General features: G+C 46.8%; 1 protein-coding gene across 4 annotated transcripts in view; it reads left to right on the top strand.

Moving 5' to 3' along the window:
* Positions 1-25,792, top strand: part of heatr5b (HEAT repeat containing 5B) — a 39,160-nt gene that overhangs the window by 9,954 nt on the left and 3,414 nt on the right. For all 4 annotated transcript variants that reach the window (XM_062519083.1, XM_062519082.1, XM_062519084.1 and 1 more), the window contains 21 exons: positions 375-538; positions 752-927; positions 1,200-1,305; positions 1,755-1,945; positions 2,285-2,444; positions 2,844-3,033; positions 7,664-7,833; positions 8,270-8,417; positions 9,069-9,248; positions 10,441-10,689; positions 12,608-12,789; positions 13,196-13,264; positions 14,634-14,813; positions 14,985-15,225; positions 17,401-17,649; positions 18,072-18,199; positions 19,575-19,719; positions 20,062-20,334; positions 21,954-22,178; positions 23,050-23,201; positions 23,884-24,097. In XM_062519083.1, coding sequence (XP_062375067.1) covers positions 375-538; positions 752-927; positions 1,200-1,305; positions 1,755-1,945; positions 2,285-2,444; positions 2,844-3,033; positions 7,664-7,833; positions 8,270-8,417; positions 9,069-9,248; positions 10,441-10,689; positions 12,608-12,789; positions 13,196-13,264; positions 14,634-14,813; positions 14,985-15,225; positions 17,401-17,649; positions 18,072-18,199; positions 19,575-19,719; positions 20,062-20,334; positions 21,954-22,178; positions 23,050-23,201; positions 23,884-24,097 — 3,792 coding nt within the window. The remainder of the gene's footprint in view (positions 1-374; positions 539-751; positions 928-1,199; positions 1,306-1,754; positions 1,946-2,284; positions 2,445-2,843; positions 3,034-7,663; positions 7,834-8,269; positions 8,418-9,068; positions 9,249-10,440; positions 10,690-12,607; positions 12,790-13,195; positions 13,265-14,633; positions 14,814-14,984; positions 15,226-17,400; positions 17,650-18,071; positions 18,200-19,574; positions 19,720-20,061; positions 20,335-21,953; positions 22,179-23,049; positions 23,202-23,883; positions 24,098-25,792) is intronic.

Here is a 25,792-nt window from a genome sequence, read left to right as displayed (position 1 = left end):
AAGTAAGTCACAGACAGAGATTTTCCAAGGCAGAGAAAATGAGTTTTACTGTGATACTCTCCAAGAGTGAATCATCAATACGATCATTTTTATATTCGGTAGTCTAGTATTTAGATAGTATTCACCAAAGATCATAGAGCGCTACACACTCGTATTTAGATATATTATATTTTTTAAAAATGTGAATATTTTACATATTTATGATTTTCTTTTGACTCGTCTATCTTCCTTTGAGTCGTCGATCTTCTCTTCACTTTTTAAAAAGTTAGAGCCCCCAATCCAGTCAGGACTCAGAGCCCTCACACTCTTCAGTGTCAGATATGCGACTGACTGAGGAGGACGGAGCTCTCACTCTTCCCCTTCCCTCTCCACAGGCAGCTTCAATGCTCTGCTGAGGGAGCTGGTGGCGGAGTTCACCCTGACGGACAACTCGGCCAACACCACCACCTCCCTGCTGCGCTCTCTCTGTCACTATGATGACAGCGTGCTCATGGGCTCCTGGCTACAAGAGACGGACCACAAGTCCATAGAGGATCAGGTCCGACTGAAGTCCTTCAAAGCTAAAAATGATGCTAGCTAGCTAACTACATTTGATAATAGTACAGTCAGTCATGATTGCAATGCACACCGTGCTGACACCATGTTGTTCAAATGTAACTATTCAAAGATAACATGTTCACCGCCGACGTTTGGTTCGTGGTTGTGAAATGGCGTCAGTCGTTGACGGTGTTGTCCTTTCGGCCCGTCACAGCTGCAGCCCAACAGCGCCTCGGGCAGTGGCGCCCTGGAGCACGACCCGTCCTCCATCTACCTGCGCGTCCCGGTGGGCGAGGTCATCCCCGGGCCCCTCCCCCTGGGCGTGTCCGTCATCGACGCCTCGGTGGCGCTGTTCGGCGTGGTCTTCCCTCACGTCTCCTTCAAACACAGGTGAGGTTTTTCACCTTGTTTTTGCCCTCTTTTAATCTGTACATTTGTTTATCAACACATGTGCAACTCTACTGAGAAATTCCATCTCTGTACAATGCTCTACAATGTAAGCAAAGGCATGCTATTCTGGTCAACGTTAGCAAAGGCATGCTATTCTATTTTAGCTTGTTCTATTCCACTGAAGCTTCCCAGGTTCCGTTTTACTCTGCGGTTCTGCAGTTTTTTCTCTACCTACAGTATGAGTTTCTAAATCTGTTGTGTGCTCTTGCCAGGCTGCAGATGCTGGATCACTTTGCCGAGTGCATCAAACAGGCCAAGGGAGTTCGCCAGCAGGCCGTGCAGCTCAACATCTTCACAGCAGTGCTGAGTGCACTCAAGGTGTGTGTCAGCCAATCTCAGTTTCCAGATTCTTCTATTTGAAGCGCAATCTGACATTGGTTGCTTAATGAATCCTCTTTGTATTTTTCTGGGCTTGGACTGAGGCTGTCATCCTCGTTCAGTTCTATTCAAATGTGCTTTATTAACATGACTGTAGATACAGTGTGTGGCCAAAGCTTAACAGTAAAACAGCATATTAACTTGTTTTAAGGTAATATTAATATGATCTTCTTTCACTTTCTCTCTTTCTCTTTCCATCTCTTCTCTTTCTCACTCTCTCGCTCTCTTCATCTCTTCTTTCTTTCTCTTTCTTTCCCTCTCTCTCTCTCGCTCCCTCTTTCTCTCTCTCCCTTTCTTCTCGCTTTCCTTCTCTCTCTCCCTCTCTCCCTCTCCCCCTCTCTCTCTCTCTCTCTCTCTCTCTCTCTCTCTCTCTCTCTCCCTCTCTCTAGGGTCTGGCTGAGAATAAGAGTACGCTGGGTCCTGAGGAGGTGCGTAAGTCTGCGCTGGCGCTGGTGATGGGGGCGCTGGACAACCCTAACCCCATCCTGCGCTGCGCCGCGGGGGAGGCCCTGGGCAGGATGGCACAGGTGGTGGGGGAGGCCACCTTCATCGCCAGGATGGCACAGGACAGCTTTGACAAGTAAGACATGCCTTATCAACACACACACTTACTACAGTACATACTCGTACACACACACACACACACACACACACACACACACACAGACACATTATATACACAAAAACCTATAGTAAATCAGGTGTACAGTATGTAATGTGGTAAGCCTCAATGGCAGAGTCACACTCATACAGTACATGCACACACAACTTACACACTTTTTTATATATACCTGTACATTTTAGAACCACGCTACCAACACTCTATGTAATGCAGGAATTAGAACAGTGTAACCATCCTCCTATTTAGCCACTGAGGGTCTTCTGATATGTGTGTGTGTGTGTGTGTGTGTGTGTGCAGGCTGAAGTCTGCCCGAGATGTGGTGTCGAGGACGGGTCACTCCTTGGCCCTGGGCTGCCTGCACCGGTATGTGGGCGGCATCGGGTCGGGCCAGCACCTCAAGACCAGCGTCAGCATCCTGCTGGCCCTGGCCCAGGACGGCTCCTCACACGAAGTACAGGTACAGCCGCAAGGAATGCTCACTTCCTGCTGACCTTTGACCTCTCTTACCACTCGCTGACCCCCTGCCTGCTCTGGTTGCTCATTTTTCTGAGTCATGAGAGCATAATATAACCAGTGGATAGTGATCGGTTTCCACATTTGACTCCTGAGGTAACACCAAAAAAAAAAGCTCCGCTTTAACCCTCTCTGGTAACACTGTATTGTTGTCTTTGTTAATACATAATCACCGATCTGGCATAATTGTTTAGATGTCCATACTGATGTACTGTATGTATGTGTACTCTTTTACTGAAATTAGTTTCACTTTTTGGTTACCTCTTGTAAACTGTAAAAACTGAATATTTACCCATTTGATTGGTGTTCTGACTGACCCCACATTGTTTCTGCGTGTTGACAGACCTGGGCGCTGCACTCTCTGGCGCTGATCGTGGACTCCAGCGGGCCGATGTACCGGGGCTACGTGGAGCCCACGCTGTCCCTGGTGCTGACGCTGCTGCTGACCGTGCCCCCCTCCCACACCGAGGTGCACCAGTGCCTGGGCCGCTGCCTGGGGGCCCTCATCACCACCGTGGGGCCCGAGCTGCAGGGTGAGCAGCGGCCGCTCGTCTGGGCAAACGCACTCTCACACACTTCACACACACACTTCACACACATACACACACACACACAAATACCCAGTGTTTCCCACACATAGACAAATTTGTGGCGGTGCGCCACAGATTCAGCACCGGCCGCCACATATTGCGTTTCGTTATTCTTTTATTTATTTATTTATTCTTATTTAGAAACGCTATTGAAAAACACGCAGCATTTGTAAAACTGAATTTCCTTTCCCTGCGCTCCCTCTCTGTCACTCACGCGTCTGTCTCTCATACACACACACACGCACAGCCCCTTCCCTCCGTGCACACCGCGGCTGTCTGTCTCCATGAAAACCAACGAGATCATCCCTGGAAGCGTGGTCGGTGGTCGCACTGATGCACCAGACGCTGCTCGGGTAGAAGCATAAAGTTCTCCCGCAACTTTTGTAGACTATGCGTGCAACTTAATTACCAAACAGTAGAAGTAAAACTCATTCTCCTTGGCCCGCTCTCGTGCGCGCTCAATGGACAGCCGCCCTCCACATGCACATTTAATCCAAATAAAACATTCACTATCGTGAACGCATTGACGCACAGAAGACGACTAGCTAAATTACTGTTATATTCGGTTAGCATCATTAGTAAGCTATGCTGCAGACATTTGATTAAAACTCTTGCATTCAAGTTGACTGACTAACAATGTTTTTCAACTCCAAGACTTAAAAGTGCCTGTCCCAAGGAGAAAAAGTATTAGCTTACCTTGAAACTTAAACACATGTGGGGAAACTGAACAGTCCAACCAGTAGAGTATGATCAGCTTAGCCTGCTATGTTTACAATATTTTGAGGCTTCAACCAGACAGCTGAATTTAAGAAGTGGAGTTGTAATATGAATAGTAGACTATAATCTGCATAAAGTTTGCTGTTATGAATATCAGAAATGTCTGTATAGGCCTATATAATGTAAATAATTACATAATTACATAATTTACAACATCTTGGTAAAAAAAAAAAATTACATTATATGAAAGGAGAGCGATAAAAAGGCGAATGAAAAATATGGGTGCGCCCCCCCCCCCCCCGTCAGACATGGGGCGACCACCACACATTGCCTTCTAATCTGTGGGAAACACTGATACCTACAGACACTTTGGGCAAACACACTCTCAAACACTTCACAAACACACATACACACATACACACACACACAAATACCTACAGACACTTTGGGCAAACACACTCTCAAACACTTCACAAACACACATACACACATACACACACACACAAATACCTACAGACACTTTGGGCAAACGCACTCTCAAACACTTCACAAGCACACAAACACACATACACACACACACACACACACACACACACAAATACCTACACACACTTTGGGAAAACGCACTCTCAAACACTTCACACACACACACACACACAAATACCTACACACACTTTGGGAAAACGCACTCTCAAACACTTCCAGACCTGCAAACTTGTCGCTTTTCGGCGACAATCGCCGTTTTCTTGGTAAATTGGGTCATTCATGTGAATCGCGCAGAACCGGAGAGTTTTTATTTGGGGGGGGGGGTTCGCTGGGGTGAAGGCTGCTCATCTGTATGTAATGCGGGCTAGAATTGCGAAACATTATTGGCTAATTCTTGTAATTGACACTTCTCTGGGCCAATCGGAGTCTTAGCACTTTCTTCATCCCTGCTACCGCGCGTCATTTTTGTCAGGGACGACACCGCGTTCGGTCCACAAATATGAACGTAGCCGGCCCCTTCTAAGTGCATTTATTTCTTGGACCGAACGCCGTGGAGTCCATTATCCCACTTATTCCACTGTTACCATTTGTTTTGTGTTAATTTCCTGTTATGATGTAAACGTGACAGAGACGGTGTAACAATCTTTGGTTTAAATCGCTAAAAATATGTTGTCTTGTTTGTAGAACTAGGCTACTTCTTTCCACCACATATCAACTAATTTCTAAACTTGCAATACAAACTGCCGTTGCTAGTTCTAAATGGATGATTGCTATGGTCAAAAGCCAGTCAGTTCTATCTCTTTTCTATGAACCATTAGCTTTGAAACATCGCTATTTTAATTGCCCTATCCAACTAGCTAAAATCAACCACCGCCATGTGCGACAATGTTACAGTATGTTCTGAACGTCTACAGCTTGGATGCAACGTGACCGTTCATTTAAACTTCACAATGAGTTTGCCAAATTAATAGGCTATTCCAGTGTGATACGGCCAACAATTTGGATCAAGGTCATAGGTGTGCAAATAACGTTTAATGCACCCTCTGTAGGACGCAGGACGTGCATTGATTTGCATTGAGCTCAATGAGCATCAAACAGACTAATGATTAATGACTAAATTACTTAATGACTAATGACTAAAGGCTAACTGGAAAAAAACACCATGCAATATCTAGCTATGGTGAAGAAGAGTATATGATGATGTGGGGCTATTTTAATTCCTAAGGCCAAGGGAACTTTATCAGGATGCATAGTATCCTGGATCCATGAAATAGCTGGCCTTTAAAGATAAAAACATAAGCATATAAAAAAAATCCTCCTGCACCTATGGGAATTGACATAGGGGTCAAAACAGGCCTACTTACTGTATGCCCCCTGTATTAAAGTAAGAACATGTATTTATTTACGATACATTCTTCATTTTTTGAAGAAAATCCTTGATTTTTACTCATTTTTTTTTTAATTAAGGCATGAAGATTATTTTCTATTCCTCTTTTTAGTCAAGCATGGGTTCAAATACTCTCCCCTGTGTGTGTGTGTGTGTGTGTGCTTGTGTTTACATACATCATACATGTATATGTGTGATATATAATAATATAGTAATACATAACAAAACGAGCAGTTTTCTTTATATGCACCCCCCCCCCCCCCCCCCCCCCCCCCCCCCCCGTCGGACACTGTCACCTTTTTTACGCTGAGGGGTTTGCAGGTCTGCACTTCACACACACACACAAACACACATACACGCACACAAAAATACCTACACACACTTTGGGCAAACACACTCTCAAACACTTTTCACTCACTCAACATAGAGGCCGCTCGCTTGGGCAAGCACACACTCAAACACTTCACACTCACTCAGAGAAGGCTAACACATAAAGCTTATGTTATGACCACTCACAGTCTAAACTGCAGGGTGAGGAGTCGTTTGGCTAAAACATAAAACATATGTTATGACTGTAGTGACCGCTGTGTTGTCCAAAACTGCGGGGAGTCCACTGCTGCCTGTTTGGGCTAATGCACTCACACATCACACTCACTCAGAGGTGGAATAATCTGGTTGAAACATCTGTCATGACCACTGTGTGGTCCAAGCTGCAGGGTGAGGAGGAGGCAGCTGCTCAAATACACACACACACACACACACACACACACACGACCCCGACCGAATCTGGCTAGTAAGGCTGGCTGAAGATTTGTGCCTACTCATGTTGTGAGAGCTGCCTGTGTGGGTTGATTGGCTGGAGTAGTGTACTGCTTGAGCTCTCGGCTGCTTTATATTTCCCATTTTAAGAGCTATGAAGAGGTTTTAAGGCATCACTTGCAATGACATGGGCTAAACACATACTCCGATGAGGATTTATTTACAAAAAACATAATTATGTTACAAATTTAATCATTATTATTTAAGTTCTGGAGAGAGAGATGGGATGGGATCAGGAAATGACCGCAGGTTGGATTTTGAACCTGGGTCCCCGTGGGCACTTGGACCCGTACATGGTACAGACGCTGTAACCTGCCGCACCACAGCGACCCCAGAAAAAGTCTTATTTCTTTCTTTGGCTGTCACTGTGATTTTGTTGACAGCTTGGGGAAAGAGCTTCACAAGTGGTCAGAAGTGCCAACCTAAGTGTGAGCTGCCAGAGACATAGCAGACATAGCAGTGCTAATGGTAATAAACAAGCCTGTTGCATGACTCAGGTCTGTGGGAAAGGACTGCTGTAAGATATTAAAACAACCTCTGTTTCAATGACAGTATTACACATTCATGATATCTTTGGTTATGGCTATGATTACAGTTCTTGGCGGACGCGTTAGTCCAAAGTGACATAGCATAATATCAATAAACATTATTATTAAAACATTTTAAAGCAGTCATATAATAAAAAATCAAATAATTTTGATAACAATAACTATAAACGTATACATACCTTGATACAAAGTGATCAATACATTTTTTTTTGGAAAATCCCAAAACTACTGCTAGAACAAAGAGCATTAAATAAATCACTCCACCATTGAGGAATCACAGGTGGAAAGAGTCATGACTGTGACACAGATCCAGTGTCCTGTTGGTCAGAGTGAGGGATTTGAATTGAACTCTGGATGCCATAGGAAGCCAATTAAGTGTAAATAACAGAGGAGTTGCATGTGTCTTCGATCCTCTCTCTCTGTTAGATACCAGAGCCACTATCTCCACCATTCACTTGACATGTCTGGTGGCTGTACTAACATGTTACACGTTTGACACTGTAAACTTAACCTGTCATTCAAATTAGGGTCCCTGCTAGTCTCAATCCATCTCTTTGTGCTCTGTGTGTTTGTTTGGTAGGTAATTGACTCCTTCTGTCTTGTCTCTCTCTGTTAGGTAATGGAGCCACGATCTCCACCATCCGCTCGTCGTGTCTGGTGGGCTGTGCCATCATGCAGGACCACTCCGACTCGCTGGTGCAGGCCGCCGCCATTTCCTGTCTGCAGCAGCTGCACATGTTCGCCCCGCGTCACGTCAACCTGTCTAGCCTCGTGCCCTGCCTCTGTGTAAGCGCACACGCACACACACACACACATGCACACACAAAAACATGCACACACAAACACACAAGCACACACACAAACACATGAAGATGCACACGCACACGCACACACGTGCACACACACACACACACACACACAGACACTGTACATAAACACACACTTGTAGACAGAGGCCCACTTGTACACTCTGACATGTATACAAACCTCTACATGCAGGCAAATAATGTTTGTGCTCGTGTTTATTATTTGCTTATTTGCTCTCCATGGATGTCCTCATGTACTTCCTCTAGATAAGAGTTATACTTATTTGCATTCAATTTGTGTATTTTTGTGCAAATCCATGACTGTTTGTACTGTATGTGTCTGGATGTGTGTGTGTGTGTGTGTGTGTGTGTGCGTGTGCGTGCGCGTGCGTGCGTGTACGTGTGTGCTGCTGCAGGTGCACCTGTGCAGCTCTCACCTGCTGCTGCGTCGCGCTGCGGTGGCGTGCCTGAGGCAGCTGGTCCAGAGGGAGGCGGCCGAGGTGTGTGAGTACGCCATGAGCCTGGCCAAGAAGGCCAGCGACAGCAAGGACAGCGCCACCATCAGTACGTCCCCAGCAGCACACACACCTGCTCAGCCCTGGGCTCTCCCTGCGCTAACTAGATAGATAGATAGATAGATACTTTATTGATCCCCAAGGGGAAATTCAAGAACTGCTATTGTCTGTGCTTAATGTTCAGTTCAGTGTGGCTCTTTAGCCTTCATTCAATAATTCATTCATTCCTTGAAAAACTGTAAAACTCAATCTATTCCCTCTTACTCTCAACAAAACAGTTGCAATGATGGCAACCAAAAGCATAATTATTTCATATTTCACATATTTTTTTGGTGGGGGCAAGTGACACAAAATGTTTTTTTTAACAATGGACATAGTTCATTGTACGTGTCTGAGATTAATCTGTTGGAAACCGGTTTGAAATCAGATGTGGTTGAACAAACTGCGTAGATCTACTGTTCATGACACTGGATTTACATGGATGTTAAAACTGAGATTCATTGCTTTTGCAAAACAGTCTTGTGTAGAAACATTCATTTTTATCAGTTTCATGTTATCAATATTCCTAGCATTTCTCAGATATGTGTGCGTGTGTGCGTGTTTGTGTGTGCGTGTGTGTGTGTGTGTGTGTGTGTGTATTATTAAACAGTCAGTAATTTATCTTTTATAGTAACTGATGTCTGTGTCCCCTTACTGTCAGACCTGAACATCACCGAGACGGGTCTGGAGGGGGTTCTGTTTGGCATGCTGGACCGGGAGACGGACAGGAAGTTGTGCTCGGACATCCACGACACGCTGGGCCACATGCTCTCGTCCCTGGCTGTGGGGAAGCTGGCCCACTGGCTCAAGCTGTGCAAGGACGTGCTGGCCGCCACCACAGGTACCAGGGGAGGCGTGGGGCCGAGTCCGTCACCAGCGGGGGCTTGACCCTCATGGTGGTCTCACAACATGGGTACACTTGTGTGTCTGGCCTCACCTAAATGTTGATGATTAATATTTTTTTGTAGATATGCAGGTTCTTAAATCTTTAATATTACTAAAGATGCAAACAGTTGTCTTTATGATTAATGAATGGCAATGGATTTTCTTTTAAAAAATGATGATGAATCATTTATAATCAGTATATAACGCTTCCCTTTAATGAGGTACCACTTTTTTTATTCAGAATAAGAGAAACAGCTCAGTCCTGGCTATTGTCGCCTAAGTGCTTGCTTTTGTTGTCAGGCCTTTTGTGCTGTAAAACACCTTGATACATCATTGAATCGAATGGAATAGAATAAGTCAGTGATTGTCATTTCAGTGACGCTTTCACATTCACATCACATCAAGGTCTAAGTCCTTGAATTGATTGGCAATGACACTTTAAAGTGTTAGAGCAAAGGTAAAGTAGATACACATCACAGTGGTTTACACCAAGTTATTGTTGTAAGTGGGAAATGGACTTCATTTATAGATTTTTTAAAACTATTATTCCTTCAAGCATTCAAAGCACTTTGCAGAGTAGTGCCTCACACTTATATTTTAATACATCAGTGGCGGCGGCTTCACCTTTAATGCACCTTTAATTCGGTCCTTACTGTAAGTCCGACGTCGCGGCCTTAAAATATTTTTCTGTGAAAAGATGTTTAAAGGGCAGACGGTTTTTGCAACTTGTAAACTTTGTCATCATCACCTCTGTTTTAGCGATTGTAAAACAAAACGCTAAACTTTAACAGAGTAATTACTGTAGCTGTGCAGCCAGATGTATTCAAGGGTAACATCTAGGCTTCGCGGAAAAATAGGATTTGATTAGGTTGAGGTAACAAGTCAGTAGTAAGATGTCAATTTTCTTAAAGGCTATTCAGAATAGCGGAATAAAATTGTTTATTTTACTGTCTATGGAGAAAAACAAGTGAGTCTGAAAGCTATTGGACCCGGAAAGAGATTTATTATCCCATTATTACTTAATAACCGAATACACCTTTAACGCACCTTTGATACAGTTGCACATTCCCACAACGGAACGTGCCAGTCTCACAATGGCTAGATACAAAACCTGGATCTTCTTTAATCCTGAGACTTGCTGTTTACAGATGTAGGGGGAGCTGTGGGCTTCGAGATGGGGAAGGACGAGGACTCGGAGAAGAAGGATGACACGGATGACGACACCATGTTCACCTCGCTGGGCGAGGAGCCCTCCAAGCCCAACGTTGCCCCTCGCTGGGTAACGCGGGTGTTTGCGGCGGACTGCCTCTGCCGCATCATCCACCTGTGCGAGAACTCCGACAAGGCCCACTTCGACCTGGCCACCGCCCGCTCAGCTCGGGCCAAGAACCCCAAAGGTAACTGCCACGTGCCACCACAGGGGGCGCTGTACTGTGAACTGAGGTTACTGGCTTACCCAGATGACTTCAGAACTAACGGCTAAACTCAAAACCATGGTTACTGGCTTACCCAGATGACTTCAGAACTAACGGCTGATCTCAAAGCCATGATTACCTGTTTACAAGGTTACTTTCTTCCAGATCAGCATAGATTACATTTATGTTTACATTGCATTTCAGATCAATATAGAACAACCTTGCTTTGTTGCACTCCCCTCAAACTCCCTGGACCTCCACCTCTCTCTTGTCAGTCTTCGTTTTGATAGGGTTTTTTCATCGCTGCGTCACAGTGGAGTGGTTCCTTTTAAAGCCTTTCATTGCACTTGTTTTGGATGCGTCATTGGCCTTTGCTCTTTTGTCATGTAACCTGAAGGTCTCGTTGCATCATGTGCTATTATTAGCAGTGAAAAGTGTGATAACGGCACAGAAAGTCATCAGGGTTTATTTAGTGGGTTTGTGTTGGACTACCAGCCCCTTTCCCACAGTGCATCAGGGTCTGTTGTGCATCAGAGGAACGCTCCATCAGTACCTCCAGCTGTGCTGCCAGCAGGTCACCTCTGATCCTGAACACAGCCGGCAGACCCCTCTCTCCTCTCCTCTCCTCTGCTCCTCTGCTCTTCTCTCCTTTCCTCTCCTCTCCTCTCCTCTCCTCTGCTCTCCTCTCCTCTCCTTTCCTCTCCTCCCCTCTCCTCTCCTCCCCTCTCCTCTCCACCCCCTCTCCTGTCTTCCCCATTCTTGTTCCCTTCCTCTCTTCTCTTCTCATCTCTTTTCTTCCTCATCCCTCTCCTCTCTCCTCTCCTCTCCTCTCCCTTCTCCACTCCTCCCCTCCTGTTGTGTTTTATGTAAGCTGAGCTGACAGAAGCTCAGATGAGTAAGCAGAGAGGAATTGATTCAGCCTGACGGCCGCTTCTCGGCGCTTATATAAGCGCCCCAACCCAACTAGCTAGCCAGCGGAGAGAGAGAGAGAGAGAGACACGCCCGTTTGGAAAAATAGCCGTGACACCAGCACCCCGAACCCTCAGCGAGCTGCTTTCAGTGACCCCCTCCATCCCTCCCCCCAGCATTGTGCACTTTACTGATTGCGATGAACTTTGCGGTGCCATTTTTAGTGTTTTTAACAAGAACAAGGTTGAAATCAGTTCAGCATCAAAAGGACACAATAAAGAGGATGTCCTACATGATACACTGCTCACAAAAAGTCAGGAATATTCAGCTTTCGGGTGAAATTTCAGGATGAACCTACATTTCACTATAACCTTTACAGGTGAGCCTGTACAATGTGACCTTCTCTAAATGTGTGCATGTCCAACAGTTCAATGTTTCAGTACTTTCTGTCATTTTCGATAATGGCAGAATGTTACCCACAGTAAATGTCAAGTAACACTCCCACATATCTGTGGGCGAAACCAGGTCTTACACCCACAGAAAATCACAAGATTATTCAACAGAGATAAAAACATCTACTAAAAAGCCCTAGCCTAAACCATGTTTGTGTTGGTACCCCCCCAGGGGCAGAGACCTTAGAACAAACATACTTCTCACTAATGATTCCCACAGAGGGAGGTTTCAGAAAACGCAGGGCGTATCTCAATGTACCTACTGTAAGTCAAAGGATGGTAGCCATATTTCACAGCATATGTGTAGGCTAAACTAAAACATTTAATTCAATGAGATAAAAATGATACTACGACATCACTGACGACAGTTGACCCTGGTTCAATTCCCTAAGCCACCGTTGCGAGTCCATGTCGCCTTGGAAAAATTACCTACTATTTTTTTCAAGATTTTTGCTGAATCGTCTTGGCTTCAGTATCATATGTTCCAGAAGCTCTCTAGATCTACAGGTTTTCAGTGCCCATTGCTGTGTCGTCCGCAGGTGATCTGCTGGTGCTCCACCTGTCCGACCTCATCCGCATGGCCTTCATGGCTGCCACGGACAACAGCAACCAGCTGCGCATGGCCGGTCTCCAGGCCCTAGAGGACATCATCAAGAAGTTTGCCTCTGTGCCCGAACCCGAGTTCCCCGGCCATGTCATCCTGGAGCAGTACCAGGCCAATGTGAGAGAGGGCGCTGTTCTGCGCAAAGCACTCCACTTAGTTTTGAGACATGCCAATTCGTTTTATACATCATACACATCATGTCTGTGCCCATTGGTAAATGGTTTGCTTCACTAATTAAATTTCCACCTTGATTCCAGTATTGCTGTGGTTGTTTTTGCCTTCAGATTTTTTTCTCTTTGAACATTATTCCCCCTGCTCCCTTGGCTGATTGGGGCTGCCTCTTCATTTTGAAAACACACTAATTAATACCTTGGCCTATTTTTAAACATTTATAATAAGTAGTTTGCATCAGTGATATTTTATTTCCATTTTCCTGCTGTTATGTATAACAGTTTAGTAGTTTCGGTTTCTTAGCTGTCAGATTTTCTCCTTAAGCCCTGCTGTTGCTTCTCTCCTCTGGCAGGTTGGAGCTGCACTGAGACCTGCCTTTTCCCCCGACACTCCATCTGACATCACTGCCAAGGCCTGCCAGGTACAGCATTCCTCTCCGTCCTGTCTGTGCTGTGTTTGTGTCTGTGGCTGTGCTGTGTCTGTGTTTGTTCTGTGTTTGTTCTGTGGCTGTGCTGTCTGTGCTGTGTCTGTTCTGTGTCTATTCTGTGTCTGTGCTGTGCTGTGTCTGTGTTGTGCTCTTCTGTACTGTGTGTGTCTGTTGTGCTCGGAGGAAGACCATAGCGCTGGTCAGGCTCTGAGAGCTGCAGTGTGGTCTAATCTACCCGCAGAGTGCTACAGTATTGAGGCGGTTAGCAATGAGTCTGGCCTGATTTATGTGGGCTTAATGGGAGGACGGTAGTAAATAGACGGCTGTTGGAAGGTGATTCCCTACTCAAGCACTTTCTCTCATTCCCTCATTATCCTCTCTACTCTACTCTTCTCTTCACTTCTCTCTCTCTATAATTCCCTTATTATCTCTCTCTCTCTCTCTCCCCCCCCCCTCTCTCTCTCCACTTCTCAGTCTTCATCCCGGTCCTCCATCTCTTAGCTTTTCTCTTAATTTCCTCCCTTTGATTCTCTCCTTCTCTGCCTTTTCTATCAAACACTCTCTTATTGGCTGGAACGAAGTCGCTCTATCAAACTCTCTGTTATTGGCTGGAGTTGCTCTATTCCTCTCCCCTCCTTCTCCACCCTCAGAGTTGCAAAGGTGGCAAAGACCCAGAGGCCGTCCTGTCTTCCCCTGTCCCAGTCCTACAGGATAGGACGAGACTCATGTCCTGCCCCAGCCATGGTTGCCCTTGGACAAGGAGATTTATATTTGCCCTGAGGGGTGCGGCTAGAGTAGGAGAAGTAAGAGGTGGAGGAGGTGGTGGAGGAGGTGAGACTGTGAGAGTCCTTGAGCTCTGTGTCTCTGTTGTCAGACTACACTCTTTTCTTCTCACAGCCCCCTGACCCATCCAGTTAATTACCCCACCAATGAGACTTTGGGGTGGGTGATGGTGGGTGGTGTGAAGGGGGGGGGGGGCAAGCTACAGATGGCATCCTGTCCACTCACTTCCTCTTCCACTTGTTTGATGCCCATGTAAGACGCCAGCGATAGATCAAGGCCTCCTCTGGATGAAGGGATGATATAGATGACTTGTTTGTTCCTTGTTGCCCCTTCTCTGCTCTACTGCTGTGAGGTTGTCATGTTTGGGGAGCAGTTCCTGTGTGATATAACTCTTAGATGATTTTCCGTGACAGACACAATGACATGACAGAATGACAGAACAGAGTAAGCTGTTGCTTATGCTGGTGGGGACTGAACACAATGTGCAATTATTAGGCTGTGATTTATTTTACGAACTTCTCCACCAATCGTCTCTCAATGTATTGATTGACATCGTTTCTCTGTCTGTCTCTCTGTCCAGGTGTGCAGCACCTGGATCGGCAGTGGCGTGGTCAGCGACCTGAACGACCTGCGGCGTGTGCACAACCTGCTGGTGTCATCGCTGGACAAGGTGCAGGCTGGGAAGGGCTCCTCCAGCCAGCTGTACAGTGAGAGCGCCACCACCATGGAGAAGCTAGCTGTGCTGAAGGCCTGGGCTGAGGTAAGCACACACACACAGTGTATTGTGTGATCGAAATTAAACTGTGAACGTATTTTAAAGGTGTGGGGTTTTGAACATTTGTGCCTCTATCTCTCTTTCTTCCTCCCTCCCTCTGTTTCTCTCTCCCTCCTTCTCGCTCTCCACCCCCCCCCCCCCCTCCCTCTCTCTCAGGTGTTTGTGGTGGCCATGAAGATTAAGAAGGAGGCCGAGTCGCGGCCGCCTAAGAGCAGTGGCGGTGAGGAAGATGAAGACGAAGAGGCGGGCGAGGAGACGGGCATCCTGCCGCCAGACAGTCTGATCACCCTGGTGCAGCCGGAGCTGCCCGCCCTGAGTCGGCTGTGGCTGGCGGCGCTGAGGGACTACGCCCTGCTCACGCTGCCCGCCGAGTTCGCCAGCCAGCTCCCACCTGATGGTAGGGCTGGCCAATTATTTGTGTACTGATGAAAGAAAAGATTCAACTGAAAAATATTTGCAAAGTGATGTCGTGCTCCTTTTAGAGTATTTCTGTACTTTCAAAATACAAAAATTCTAAATAGTATTCTATTTTGATACACAGTGTGGCTAATATGCATTTTGTAGTTTATGTTGATACACTTGAAGTTAGGGTACTACTTGATATTTGATTTTAAAATACATTTTTGCCCATCCTTGCCAACAGCGAGAGCAGCCAGGCAGCTACAGTGCCACAGTCTGGGGGCATATTTAAAATCATGCCCCCATAGTATAGCACTGTAGCTGCCTAGCTGTTGTAACTGTTGGCTGCAGCAACTTGAGTTAGGTAGCACTGATTGTTTTTGGGGGGTTTTCTCGTACCAACAATACTCAGTGACTGAGAAACAGAGATCTATGTGAAAAATGGCCAGAATTGTCCATCAGGAGCGGGGTTCAGCCTACCTAACACTCATGCATAAGCCTACTGCACATCTATGTACCAGCTAGCTACCATTTAAACTCAACACCAACTCATCTACATCAAAGATCGGTTTGAGACTGCACACTGAAAAAAAGAAAAAAAAAAAACTTTGACTTCTTGACTTTTTTTCGGGTGGGCAAGAGTCACGATGCTTGGGTTGGCTCAGCCCACCCTGGTTCCTGCCTAGAGCCAGCCCTGCCAGAAGTCATCATTGAAGGGGATATATATTTTTTTTAAATTCTTCACGGGGGAGCATGCATAAAATGTATTTTATGCCATGGAGCCCAGATTGTCCAGCAGCACCCAATCCATTTTTTGTAAAATGTGTACCTATTTTGAATGTGATACCTTGACTGGCAAAGTATGTGAGAGAGCAAGGGTGAATGTGTGTGCGTGTACTGCGTGTACAGTAGTGGACCCATTTGGAAGAAAGTCCAAAGCCTTTTCTATAGTCCCAGTGCATCCCTGCCATACAGTACATTTCTCTTCCTGGCCCACACACGTGCATCATTAGTACTGTGTGTTTCTGTTACTTCAATCTTGCTCCACTACTTTCCTAATGAGTTGATCCAAAGATCCAAGATTGTGAAGGAGACTTTCTAGTTCCTATGAGCTGATCCAAAAGAGCTAAAATGAGCTCCCATGTGATCTATTATGTTCTCTGGTCATATATTCTGGTTCTCTCATCTACGCATGTGATAGTTCTTATACGCTGCTTGGCAGTGCAAGTCTGAGCACTTTTCTCCCCAGCAAAGCTCCAGGGTAACACTGCACAGTAGGAGTCCCAGCACTCTCAAATCCCTGGCCTCTCTCTGAAGGATAGTGTTAGAGACAGGGATTACGCCTGGCTTTAACTGTATTGGGCCATTTCCTTTTAAATCTCCCTTTGATGAGAGAGTAGCATTGCTCCACCTGCCTATGACCTTTGATCTTTCCCACTCTCTCCGCCTCATTTAAGTCCCATTCCTAACTGTTTAACTTAAACAACGACTTGGACAAATTAGAGCCCCGCTAGATTCCCAGCCTGCTAATTCAAACAGCACCACTAATCTAATGCTCAGTTCAGATTTGTTGACAGTGTAAGACATCCTAATCTTATTGCAGTAATGCCTGGCCTGAATTCCTTATCACCTAACCTTAACTGCGCACAGGACATGCACTGCACTGTCCCATTCAGTCATTTGCTTCTGATGATAAGGGACTTAACAGGGAGATTCTCTGTTGGTCTGCTACGTTGTATGGCGTACGTGACTCCATCACGTCCTTCTCATTATGTCCTTCCAGAGGTGCATGGGGTTGAAGTGATGTTAGGTGCATACTGCTTACTAGGTTTTAGGAATGTTAGAAAAGCTTCTTTATAATGCTTAAAAGGCTGAATTGCTGAATAGATTGACTCACAAAAGCTCCTGTTCTCTCAAGGAGGGGGAATCCCCCAGAACATCTTAGTTCCACTTCATTTGTGACCTTTTCTGAATGACTGAGAGACAGACTTCCAGTCTTTCATTCAGTCCTTGCCATCCCTGCTTTTGTTACTGTAACTAACCACTGTGTTCATACAAATGTGAATGATTCGATTCCTCTCTCTTCTCCTCCACCCCACCCCACCATACCCCCACCGCACCCCTTCCCCATGGCCGGTCTCCTTCTGCATGACCCTGCCCCTCTGATGTCCAGGCGGGGCCTTCTACACGCCCGAGACCATAGACACTGCCCGGCTGCACTACCGCAACTCCTGGGCGCCCATCCTGCACGCCGTGTCCCTCTGGCTCCACAGCACCGGGTTCGGCTCCGCCGAGGGCGCCGAGGACGCCACCCCTGGCCCGCCCAAAGGCTCCGGGCCCGTGGCCGTGTTCCCGCCGGTCGGACAGGTGCCCAGCAAGAGCCAGGAGGAGCTGGTGAAGGACCGCATGCATCTGCTTCTAGGTAACATGTCTCTGGCACCCCTTAAGGTTAAGCTGCCACTGGAACAGAACCGCATGATGTGTATTTCAACTCTGAGAAAAAAGTCCAAATGGAAAGTTGTAGCTATCTATCTGTCTGTCTGTCTGTCTATTAACTTATTTATTCACTTGATTGATTACCTCTGTATATTATGATATAGTTTTGTTTTCTTGTTTTTTGTCTTAATGTACAGCACTGCTATTGTTTATAAAAGTGCTATTCATTCATTCATTCATTCATTCATTCATTCATTCATTCATTCATTCATTAGATAACAAATGCGTATATGGTTTGTTTCTAGGATACTATAGATACTTTGGTGCACTCTTTCCCTCTCCCTGCCTCATGTTCACCGTGTCCCCTTGTTGTCCCCTTTTGTCCTCCCTCCCCTACGCACCGTCCAGGCATCAGCATTGAGTTCCTGTGTTTCCCGCGTCCGGAGGAGCCCATCGAGCACGTCATGTCCTGCCTGCAGGCCCTCTGCACCCTGCTGGACTCGCCCAGCGCCCGCCAGCACATCGCCCAGGACCAGGTGAGGCCGCCGTGCCCAGTACACGTCAGCGGAGTCGTAGAAAATAGAAATCATAGTTAATTTATCTGTCGATTGTTTTCTCAATGAATTGATCAGTTGTTTGAGGAAGAAAATGTCTGCCAGGGTGAACGCAGATGAACCTGTTAGCAAATTTTAATTTTCTCTGCAGATCTGTCTAGAAAAACATGCTGTTGCGAACTTGTAAAAGTTGTTTTGAATAAACTCTTGGTACACCTACGAAAATCAGTTAATAATGGTTTGTAAAAACTTTGGAATAGTTTGTAAAAACTTTAAAATAGTCCCATTCAACAACAAACTCCATGAACTGAACTGTGATGCATTCAGTAATCTACTTTCCCCACAACATGGAGACGACTAGAAAGTACAGACTTTTTAAGAACCTCCCGATACACTTACTACGAACCTGATGCTTTGTTTTATGTGTAGGGGCCCTATTCTACTGCAGAAGTGTGGTGCTATTTTGAGCATTATTAGTTGTTTAAACGGAGTTGGACCTCCCAAGGTCAGCAGCCCTGGGTGAGACTGCACGGTCATGGTCTTATGGAGGTCAAACACACACACAGTGATTCCCTCAGTGTTAATGAGTAGTAGCAACCCAGTGGCATCCTGCCACATATCCTGGAATTACAGAGCTGAGCCACACACACACACACACACACACACACACACACACACACACACACACACACACACACAGTCGTGACCTCGCTCAACCATAGACGCGTTAAGGTTTTAGCCCTCAGAGAAGTGGGTGAGGTTAAGGCCGCAGAAGGCTCTATTAAAGACTATGTTGATAGACCACTCCCCAGCTCTGCATGTGTCGGTCAGGGTTACTGGAAGGTGAGTTTTAGCAGCATGCTATGCTAGCAGTTTATGCGGGTTTATGCTTTTAATTTTCGTCATGGGCCAAATGAATAGATTAAGAATAGTGGATTGCACCCAGCCCGGCCCGGCCCGTCCCGTTTTAATCGCATTTGGGAGGCCTGATCATTGGTGCAGGCCACTGGGTTGGGCAGGCTGCAGCTGGCAGGAGGGGGGGTTGCGGCGGGAGCCAAACGGGGCGCAGAGGAGTTTTTCAGGATCAGCTGAAAATGGAGGAGCGTCCTCTCCAGGCGTGCTGATCAAAGCCTCGCACACTGCAGCGTGGACTGGGTTACATCAGGAGTAGGCAGACCAAGACTAAATGGATATGTTTCGCTTGACTCACCACTTTACATCATGTCCATTATGTAATATAGTTGAAGTAAAGAAGTCATTTGTGTGTGTGTGTGTGTTGGATGTGCATGTGCGTGTGCGCGTGTGTGTGTGTGTGTGTGTGTGTATGTGTGTGTGTGTGTGTGTGTGTCTCTCCCAGCTGTTGGCGGTGGAGCTGCTGAACGTGCTGCACAGGCTGCTGCTGACCTGTGACCCCCCCAGCGTGCAGCTGCAGGTGACCGCAGTCGTGCAGGAGACCATCCACTCCGCACTGGACCATCTACAGCTGCAGCGCTCCAGCTCCAGTGAGTACACACGCACGCACGCACACACGTACACATACACACACACACACGCATACGCATATACACACAACACACACACACACACACACACACACACACACACACACACCTCACAGACTCTCTTTTTGTCTGCAGGATAAGCATGCCTATTTTAGGCCTATTCATCCCACTAAAGAAAATCCCCCTTGTGGATTTGGTCCTGTTTTTTTTTGGGGGGGGGGGGGTGCTGGTTACTGTGATGGTGAAAATGTTCCCTGAATTAGAGGCTTCCATCACTCTTGCAGCCACGTTCTTCCCCTCACCCGTGTGTGTCCCTGTGTGTGTGTGTGTGTGTCTCTGTAGGCGTGGAGGAGGGGGAGGAGAAGGAGTCGGCCGCGGCCCTCGGGGAAGGAGGCGACAGCGGGGAGCTGCTCCCGGGCAAGTCGCTGGTGTTCGCCGCCATGGAGCTGCTGGTGTTCATCCTGATGCGCCACCTGCCGCAGCTCAACACGCGCGCCGGCGACTCGCCCAGCCACCCGGCCTACCGCCCGCACAGCCTCACCCAGGAGGGCACGCGCCTCGTCGCCGCCACCGTCGCCATCCTGGCAGAGCTGCCCGCGCTCTGCTCTCCAGCAGGTGGGCAACCTCTTCACATACACATACACACATGCACATGCACATACACACACTCTCACACACACACACACACACACACACACACACACACACACACACACACACACACACACTCAAATACACAGACACACCATCTTTGTCTCCCCAGATTGCATGCCCTCCATCCCGCCCCACCCATGAAGACCATATGGTGCTCTGCTGAGTAGCTCTCAAGCACACATGCCCCATGTTGGCATACCCACTGCCTTAGTGCCATAGAACATGCAACTGGATGAAGTATGATGTTACACATGGATGCACACAGTCATGATTTAATACTTCACACTGACATGCATGCGTACATGGACAGAGCACATATGGCAACAGAGCATAAGTCAAGGGAACTGTATCTACACACACACACACACACACACACACACACATATATAACTCTGTGTGTGCAGATGTGTGCTATGCATGAGTACATCCTTTCAGAGAAATAGAGATTTATTAAATAAATGAATAAACATGAAATAGTGGCACAGAAACACTGCCCAACTCTCTGAAGCCACAGTATAAATGTCCTTTTTGTTTAAATCCCTCCTCACTAATCTGCAGACTCCGTAGTACTTTCCCCTCTCCTCTGTGTGTGTGTGTGTCCGTGTGTGTCCATGTATGTGTCCGTGTGTGCGGTGCTCAGTGCCAGACAGGTGTAGGTAGGTGTTCCACTTTCCTCCCAGGGACAGGTGGGCCGTGGGAATCCTCTCTCTGGGTAGGATTAGGCAGCGCAGCAGTGGCTCTCTGGGGCCTGGACGGCTGCCTGCTGTGTGTTCGATGCCTGGAGCCGTGCCCATTGTGCTAGACTTGAGTCATCCCCATCATGGCTATTATTAAACAGGCTCTAAATGAGGATTTTTTTCCCCCTACCGACAAAGACACACACACACACACACACACACACACACACACACACACACACACACACACACACACACACACACGCACAAGATGCTGAGTGTAGTGTGGTCAGAATAGCACACTCAAATCAGCATTGATATATGCTGACAAATGTATGCAGTTAGATCTCAGATGCCTTCCAGGCAAAGAAATGTATTAATATATCACAAAGGGTCAAATCCTTTGCGCTTCTGCTGACAACTGGTGCATCTACGGGAAAGGAGGAAGGGACAGTCTCAATGCTAATGAAGGAGGAACTCTGGAGCAACACAGATGTTTACTTATAAACTTTTAATGCATCGGTGCACAGCAAAGAGTAATGTTTCGATGTTCACTACATCTTTGTCAGTCCCAGGACAGGAATCTGTAATCTAAAGCAAACTATGAATTATATGGTCATTGTAAGGCCATTCAGAACATGGTTGATGTCTGTGGAGGTTATTGTCCAATGTTTATAACAATACCAGTGGTATTAAATGGTCCGTAGAGTGTGATTTGTGAATGTCAGAAGTTGCAATTGGTGATTAAACTCTTTTGAGAGGTGGATAAACTCTACTTCAGAAATTTCAGAGGTGGATAAACTGAGTTTACTTGCACGTAGCCTCCACTACAGTGCTGGTTGCCCACTCTAAATGGAGAGAAATAGAGTGAAGCCTGTCGTATGTTTGCCCCTCTCCTTCCAGGAAGCATGACCATTCTGCCCACCGTGCTGTTCCTGATCACCGGCGTGCTGAGGGAGACGGCGGTGAAGACTCCGGATCATTCCGTGCCGGTGCCCGTGTCCGCCGCCCTGCAGGGCATCAAGACCATCATCACGTCCCCGCTGGCGCGAGCCGAGAAGACGCACAAGCAGTGGACCAGCCTGGTCTGGAGCAGCCTGGCGTCTGTGCTGGAGTACGCTCAACCTGGTGAGACACTCTCACACTCACACTCACACTCACACTCACACTCACACTCACACTCACACTCACACATACACTCACACTCACACATACACTCACACATTCACATACACATACACATATACTCTCACACACATACACTCATACAGATAAACCGTTGTACATTTGTATGCATATACATTCAGTATATACACTCACAAGAACACACATTAAAAAAGGAAATTTAAAGCAAGATAACATAAAAGGTACATACACACACACACACACACACACACGCAAATGAACATCTATTTTAGTAGATATGCAAAGCATCAGGGTCAACCTTTTGATACAAGGACAGGCTCATGCAAACACACAAACTCAAAACTAGAGGTTTGCTCTGAGAGTGCAGACCGCTGGTAAGGCCATCACGTAGTGTTGACAAAGGCAAAAATACATTTGTGGATCAGCTCCACATGCAACTCTCTCCCACAAAGTGAAATGAAAACTGGTTTAACAGACTAACGGACAACAAACCATGCCGAAAACAAAACAAAAAACCCTCCTTGGCGGAGAGAATTAAAAAAACAAAATCATTCAAAATAGAAGTTGTGTGGCCCCAGCTGTGGCACTGCTGGCCGGTGCACCTGCACTGTATGCTGACGGCCCGGGTTCGACTCCCGCCCTGTGGTCCTCTCCGGATCCCACCCCTACTCTCTCTCCCATTCACTTCCTGTCACTCTCCACTGTCCTATCATTAAAGGCATAAAAAGCCCAAAAATATACTTTAAAAATACAAGTTGTGTTATAAGTAGTTGTGTATTTAAAATCCCTGTCTCTGTTGCGCTTCTTCTCTCCCCCCCCACTCTCCTGCCCCCCACTCCGGCCCGGTGCCCAGACGAGTCTCGGCCCAACATGGACGAGGTGAGCATGCTGACGGCCATCACGCTCTTCCTGCTGTCGGCCAGCTCGGAGCTGCTCGGGGTCACTGCCCTGCAGAAGGGCTGCATGGACCGCTTCCGCAACGCCCTCAACTCCAGCGACCCCTGGGTATGGTACACACACACATACATACACATGTGCACACACACACACACACACACACACACACACACAGATAGACACACTCATATGGTTATGGTTGTGGTTATGGCTATTTGGTAGACACCTTTGTCCAAAGCATGCATGCATACACATTGACACACACATGCACATGCACACACACACACTCGCACAGATGCACAGATACACAGATACACACACACACACACACACACACACACACGCTCACATGTTCGTACGCACTCATTCATACGGTAAACACAAACACACATAAATAGAAATATACAACACTCAAAAGCATGCACACACACAGACACACACACGTGAGTGTACACACCCACATGCATATGTGTACAGACACACACCTCACTGTTATTGCCAATTGCATGCTGAGCCACCAGTGAGGTCCTAAGCAAACACACTCCCAGCTCACCCAGCCTGCCCATATGCACTCAGTATGGACTGGAATCCCCTCCCCGTTTGCCTCTAGATTTGTGTGAGCTGTCTGCAGCTTAAGGAGCGCTGTCGGATCAGAGTCAGATTTAGACCCTTTGTGTTGCAGATGCCAGATTTTCTCTGACTTAGAGAGGCTCATTGTGTGTGTGTGTGTGTGTGTGTGTGCGTGTGTGTGTGTGGGTGTGTGTGCGCCTACATGCGTCCTAACCCACAGGTCCAGGCCCGCTGTTACCAGCTGCTGATGTCGGTGTTCCAGCACTCGAGCCGCGCCCTGTCCACCCCCTACATCCACGCGCTGGCGCCGCTGCTGGTGGAGAAGCTGAAGGCGGTGGAGCGCAGCCGGCCCAACAACGCCGCCGAGCTGCAGGCCGTCCAGGAGGGCGTCAAGGTCCTGGAGAACCTGGTGGCCATGGGAGAAGAGCAGAACCGTAAGTCCAGAGTAGAGAACGCCTTTGAAGTTGACATGTTGTTCCGACCCCCTGTGCCCTCTTCAGGCCTGGCATGGCCAATACATATACTGTACAGGGCCATCTTGGCTCCACTGATTGGTTAATGGTATACACCTGGGTTAATGGGTTGGGCTACAGGGTTGTTTCTGTCTCTCTCACTCTCTTGCTGGGTCACTTCTGGGATAGGCACATTTTCAGGGACCCTGTAGTTTGAAGGTGCCGTCGGTGATCGTGGGCGACTTCAAGCCTATAAGATTTTTTTGAGGTTCTACTAAGTTCTACTGCATGTCGTCACCACCTGGAAAAAAGAAAAAAAGAATGGCTGTGCACAGGGATTTTGCACTCTGACCTATAACAGTTTTTGTCACATTCAGCAAACATCTCTACACAAACAAATGCAACGTTTGTTTTAAATGTTTGGAGAAGTGCAGAGTTGGGCATCGAGCGAAGTGTCTGGTGCATGATCTAAAGCATCGTCTGGCATATGGGTGCACTGTACCCACCCTCTTTGCACCTAGCATGTTTGGATGGAGCAGCGCTAATATGAACGGTGGTAGCGTAGTGGCTAAGAAGCTGGGCTAGTATGTACAGTAGTAGCCTGAAAAGTTGTGGGTTCAATTTTCAGCTTCCACCCTCGAGCCCTTGAGCAAGGCACTTACTGTATCCCCAAGTTGCTCCAGGGACAGTGTAATCCCCTTATAATAGAATTGACATATGTAAGTCACTTTGGATGAAAAGTAGGATCTGCTAAATGAATACATGTGTAATGTCACTGACTGACAGTCGATTGACCTGGGTTCAATTCCCCACTGTACGGTTGCTGGAAGTTTGTGTTGCTTTGGATGAAAGCTTCTGCTAAATATCAGTCAATTTTAACTCTAACTTTAACATAGGATCCTGCTCATGGTATTGAATTAGCTAATTGATAGCACTGTTACATTGCTGCACGCACGGTGCTTGACTTTGCGTTTTCCCATCATTTAAATTATGGTCCTTGGTGAAGTTGTTACAACGTGTGTGTGTATGCTGGAATAGCGGGATTTGGACTAAGATTATCAGTCTAGAGTTAATCTCTTACATTTCTTTTCTTTTTAAGTCTAATGGATGCTGTTCTAATATTTGAGACACTTCCGGTCTGGTGCTCTTTGTGAGCTGTTGACTTTCATTTCAACTTCAGCTTCCATTCCAACTTTTGAGTTGTATGTCGATCTTACGCGCTGTCTTTGCGTGCCTATGGAACCATGAAGAGGGAACACGTTGCTCTACTGTGAAAGTTCAATTTTGATGTACGTGTTTTCACTGTTGAATAAATGCAATATAAATGTTTGCAGTATTTGACAGACAGAATTACTGGTATCATTGCGAAAACTGAAACAGACAGAACATTAAAAGTAAAAAGTCATACACATACACACACACACACACTCTCTCTCTCTCTCCCTCTCTTTCGCTCCTGTCTCTTTCTCGTCTCTCCTTTGTTTTTCCAAAAGCTCAGACTAAAGTGTGTGTGTGTGCGTGCGTGCGTGCGTGTGTATCCAGAGATGGCTGGCGTATAAAGCAGGGCTGTGTGTTAGATGGTGCCGATAGGGTCAGTGGAGCCGCTTGTCGTGTCTGCTCTGTAATTGCGTCTCGGAATGCCTCTCTGAACCTGCACTGAATTCTAAACAGGCAGGC

Source organism: Sardina pilchardus, chromosome 18 (genome assembly GCF_963854185.1).
Source record: "Sardina pilchardus chromosome 18, fSarPil1.1, whole genome shotgun sequence".
Taxonomy (NCBI): Eukaryota; Metazoa; Chordata; class Actinopteri; order Clupeiformes; family Clupeidae; genus Sardina; species Sardina pilchardus.
The sequence above is the reverse complement of the archived record's forward strand: the minus strand, read 5'-3'. Positions and strand labels throughout refer to the sequence as shown.